The 4790-nt window shown below is 31.0% G+C and overlaps 1 protein-coding gene across 1 annotated transcript; it reads right to left on the minus strand.

Moving 5' to 3' along the window:
* Positions 1-367: 367 nt before the first annotated feature.
* Positions 368-2930, minus strand: LOC127137019 (uncharacterized). The gene is made up of 2 exons (XM_051063518.1): positions 2528-2930; positions 368-545 (listed from the first exon to the last, which is right to left on the minus strand). The coding sequence occupies exon 1, from the start codon at positions 2803-2805 to the stop codon at positions 2539-2541; it is 267 nt and encodes an 88-aa protein (XP_050919475.1). The 5' UTR covers positions 2806-2930; the 3' UTR covers positions 368-545; positions 2528-2538.
* Between the last annotated feature and the right edge of the window lie 1860 nt (positions 2931-4790).

Below are 4790 nucleotides of genomic sequence, written 5' to 3' on the forward strand. Positions count from 1 at the left end.
TGGCATTCTTGAACTTTGTGTTGAATTGAATTTGAGCATTTTTCAAGTAACTGTGTTGAATTGAATTTGAGCATTTTTCAAGTAACTGTGTTGAATTGAATTTGAGCATTTTTCAAGTAAGTGTGTTGAATTGAATTTGAGCATTTTTCAAGTAAGTAGTGTGTTGAATTGAATTTGAGCATTTTTCAAGCAAGAATAGTCCAAATGATGTACCGGTTTCAAATACAAATAGTAAGAAACCAAAGACCTACTACTATTTTGTCTAGAAAAACATTGTTTTCAATGGTCTGCATATAAATGAAACTATCCCAGCCCAACTAAATGAGCAGGTGCAAGATGAAATCATCAAATCACAAGACCAAATCGCTAGAACCAAGTGAACAAGTATGTTTTGCACACATTTAACAACAATTAAAATACAAGAAATTTGAATGTTATATCAAATATAACTTATTTTATCGTCAATATTTTTCTGCCTTCATTTTTCGAATTTTAAACAATAACAAAATGGCAAACCAAACATCTCCAAATCAACATCCAGGATCCTGCCAACAATAGATATCAACAAACAAATGATGAAAAAGTTAGAAACTGAAAGAATGAGCATTCTGTAAATTCTATTAAAAGCTAAAAGTATTGTCCATTAACTGCAATATAACCATGTTAATGTTACATCAGTCATCCTAAAATTTGCTTGTAACTATTTGAAAACAAACAAACATATATCTTTAAAATCGAGTGTGGAAACCATAAGACATTTTTTAATTATTCATGAAAACATAAATATTAAAACTGAACCTATCTACCATGTTAAACACCGGCTTAACCACCCACTTTACCCTCAGTAAAGGGGATCATCAATTTTCAAATCAATGTTCAAGGTTATGGTAAAATACAAAACATGAATGACAAACTATGAAGTTATTAAAATACAAAATAGAATCAAATTGATAAATCCACTACATTGGGAAAACTAAAGATACAAAAGTTCTAGATTGTTCTTAGTTCCCAATACTTATTCAAACTTTTTTCCAGGTATCCAAACACGCTAAACAGAATGAAGTATATCTAACTTGGGCAGAGGCAGGTACCCAAACATGTTAAACAGAATGAAGTATATCTATCAACTACATAAACATTAAAAACATGGAGGTAATGTTTTTCAATCCAACAAATAAACTAAATAACTTCATACTGCACACACAAAAATCCAGTTGACACACAAAACTCATGTGATCAGAATAAAAATCAAATCCTTCCTTTTTTCATTTGAAATATTGAAACAATCACATTCCTATAATAATAAAATTTCAATAACCATTAGCTCAACAATCTGGAAAAACATAATTTTCAATTAGATTGCTTTCATATTGGGTATGTATATTTGCAACTAGTTTTGAACCTGAGACAGCATCCAACTTATTGGTAAAAAAACAGGATAAAAAAACATGGATATTTTCCTTGACAGACAAATCAAAACGACTTTCCGTGGTTTGAAAGCTACGGCAATCTTATTTGTGGCAATCCAAATTATCTCAATCCAACAATCAATCTAACAATACATAAATTTAAATTATTAAACTAAAGCAATACAAACTATGAGAAGCTGTAAATCAAGGTTTTAGAAAACAAAGCCGGCCAGATTGTGGCCAGTGACCACAATATCAAGGATTTTTATTCATCTGTCTGATTCACAACTGTGGTGTCGTCAACAGTACTTACACACTATGAAGCACGGACACCTCTAAGAGTAGACATGTCACAGAGTCTAACATGCGTGAGTGTCCAAATTGTATGACACCCACACGACACGTGTCGGAAAAGTCAGAAAAATGTCTCTCAAAAATAGATATTTTTCATTATTTTGACACTCTTTAAATCGGGGTCGGACATTCGTATGACACTCATACAGCATGTGTTAGACAATTCGGACAAATTTTTCCAAAAAAATGGTTTACAACATACCTTACACATCTTTTCGACATGTATTGAAATAATATTATCAATAAAAAATTAAATACATTACTTTTCATTAGAATACTTTTAACTCTTCTAATAATAGATATTATCAGTGTCGGAGTGTCTGTGTCATGAGCTGTGTCCGTGTCTGTGCTTCATTACACACAATTTTACACAATGGCAAAGATTACAATACCACCTGGTTCCAAGATCTTTTAACAACAGCATGTTAATAATTAAAAACAAGTGAAAACAATAAGCAAGTTGGAAATGACAGCTTGTGAGAGATAAGCATAAAAATGAAATTTTTATACAAACATAAAAATGAAACTTTTATACAAAATAAAAGATAATACCATTTACCAACAGCACTAATCAATTTAGATTCAATTCTAGATGCAAAATAATATGCAGCAAGGGTTAATGGAGAGATTGAGCTTTACCCCCAAACACACCAAAATCAATTTCAAAATCAATTTACCCATAAGATTAACTCGATCCAATACAATCAAACACATCACAATAGATTGTAAATAAATAAAATTGCTATGGGAAAACGGAATGTAACCTGAATCAGAATCAGTGATGAGATTCGGCATGCTCTTTGTGAGCGAGATGGCGACGCTCGTTAGGAAGAGCAACGAGGTAAGAGAAGATCATACCACCGTAAAGGACATGGAGCAAAGGCTGAATTGAATCCGTCTCGATGTACTTTTCGCTGTAATTGTCCAAACCCCTCTTGACGGAATTCTTGAGGTAACCGAGGGAAAACATGGGTTTCACGTGTCCAGGGATCTCGGTCACCTTCTTCCCCTTGATTTCATTGTAGAATCTCCTCAACGCCATTGTTGATTGTTAGCTTGATGATTCTCGACACGGCAAACCCTAGATTCAATTTTCACGCTAACTTTTTCAGGACACGGCTGTTACAAATGAAAATTGGCTTTTAGGCTATTAATACTATCGTACACAGTGGCACTTATGTGTACTATCAGCCTTTTTCATTTTTTTAAATGGGTCTTGCTAACTTGTGCCCTTGGGGCACAAGTTAATGTTACTACAATTAACAATTTTGTGTGGGATAAAACAAAATTTTAAATTTCAAGAAATCAAATGCACGTATTCCAAAAAAATATTTCTATAAGTGTATCATTAATTTGTGCCCTTGGGGCATCCGTTAGCATTTGCCTTTTTAAATATATAAACTAAATTTTCTTGGTTAACTTATTTTATTGTACCATGGACTTTGTGCAATTCTCAATTTTTCTCCCTTATTATATAAAGATGTTACAGAAAGAAAATGGATTTTTTTTTCTTTAAGATAGTTTTTTAATTAAAATATTTTAATATTAACTAAAAATATCTTTGTTTCAAATAAAAAGAATTTGTATCAAACAGGAAGAATCATTAGTGACGATGCACTAAAAAAAATATAGAGATGTCACAATTTCTGACACATGCACTGTCAATACGTTAATAAGATTCACACATGTATTATAGATTAGAAAGGAGACGCCACAATCCATAATGCATATGTGTATTAGTGTTTTAAATAAATAAAATTTATGGAATAAAAAAGTTAAATACTAATATTATTTAAATAAAGTAGAATTACATATTGGAAAATTTTGTAGACATATTTTAACGATCCACTTGATCATAACGGTCATTGATTTCATACCCACGCGCATTCCTTTGACGTTGAAGTCTCTAACGAGTCTCCTGAGGTGTTTGGTGCATTCCAGAATTCACTTGAGGTGTTTGTTGCGAGGTCCTTGGGATATTAGGGTTATCCGTGAAAAATAGCATATTTTTTCAACTATCGTCGTAATCGAGTTCGGTGTCCATGTCGTCATAGTTTGGTTGTATTGGTTGGGTTACGGGTGGAGGGGCTGGTGGTAAATATGATGGTGACATATGTTTGTTGGTCGTATGGGTCAAGTTCTTGGTTTTGTGTTTGGGTTTGTTGTATGAATTGGTCTCAAGTTTAGGTGTATGTGTCAGAATTAAATTAATTCAATATACATGTACAACATATTATGACATATATTTTATGCAGAATCATAATAGTCATACAATCATGTATAAAATTATAGGATCGATAAATTGATTATAGAATAACTAGATCCATTGAGAAAATTGTCTTTGACGGTAATCCTAAAAAAATACAAAAGTTAATGACTTTTGTGGTTCTTCCTCAACGAGTACTCCTTATGCCTCGAATTCTCTTTAGATGGGGAGAAGAGATAATTTGCTTATGTGCGGTATATTGGGGACCATAGTCTATATATAGTGTGATGACCAATTAGGGTTCTCATTATTCTCAAATGGGTCATCTTGACATTCACTCATATTTGAGCTCATACCCAATTATTTAATTAATTAAATAATTTTTAAATAAAATCTAATCAGCCTTTTAATTATATTTAATCACTTAATTATTTAGGGCACTTAATTGATAAAATAGCTAATATATATGTAATCATTGGGATATTAAAATAGCTAATATATATAATAATCATTGGGATATTAAAATAATATATATATATATATATATATATATATATATATATATATATATATATATATATATATATATATATATATATATATATATATATATATATTCCAACAATCTCCCACTTGGGTGATATATTTTAATAACTATATCACAGTTCTTTAGATGTGCATCCGAATGATATTTATCCTTAGATTTCAACTTTACAATCTGGTCCACCTCATACATCAATAATTGGACCATCATGGTTGTTGTAACACCCAGAATATTGTTAGATTAATTTAAATATTATTTTAATATGATTATTTGAAGG

This window comes from Lathyrus oleraceus, chromosome 1, assembly GCF_024323335.1.
Source record: "Lathyrus oleraceus cultivar Zhongwan6 chromosome 1, CAAS_Psat_ZW6_1.0, whole genome shotgun sequence".
In the NCBI taxonomy this organism is placed as follows: domain Eukaryota; kingdom Viridiplantae; phylum Streptophyta; class Magnoliopsida; order Fabales; family Fabaceae; genus Lathyrus; species Lathyrus oleraceus.

What these genes read in the sequence shown, in the direction of transcription:
- LOC127137019 (XM_051063518.1), bottom strand. Translation starts at nt 2,805, where the DNA reads ATGGCGTTGAGGAGATTCTACAATGAAATCAAGGGGAAGAAGGTGACC.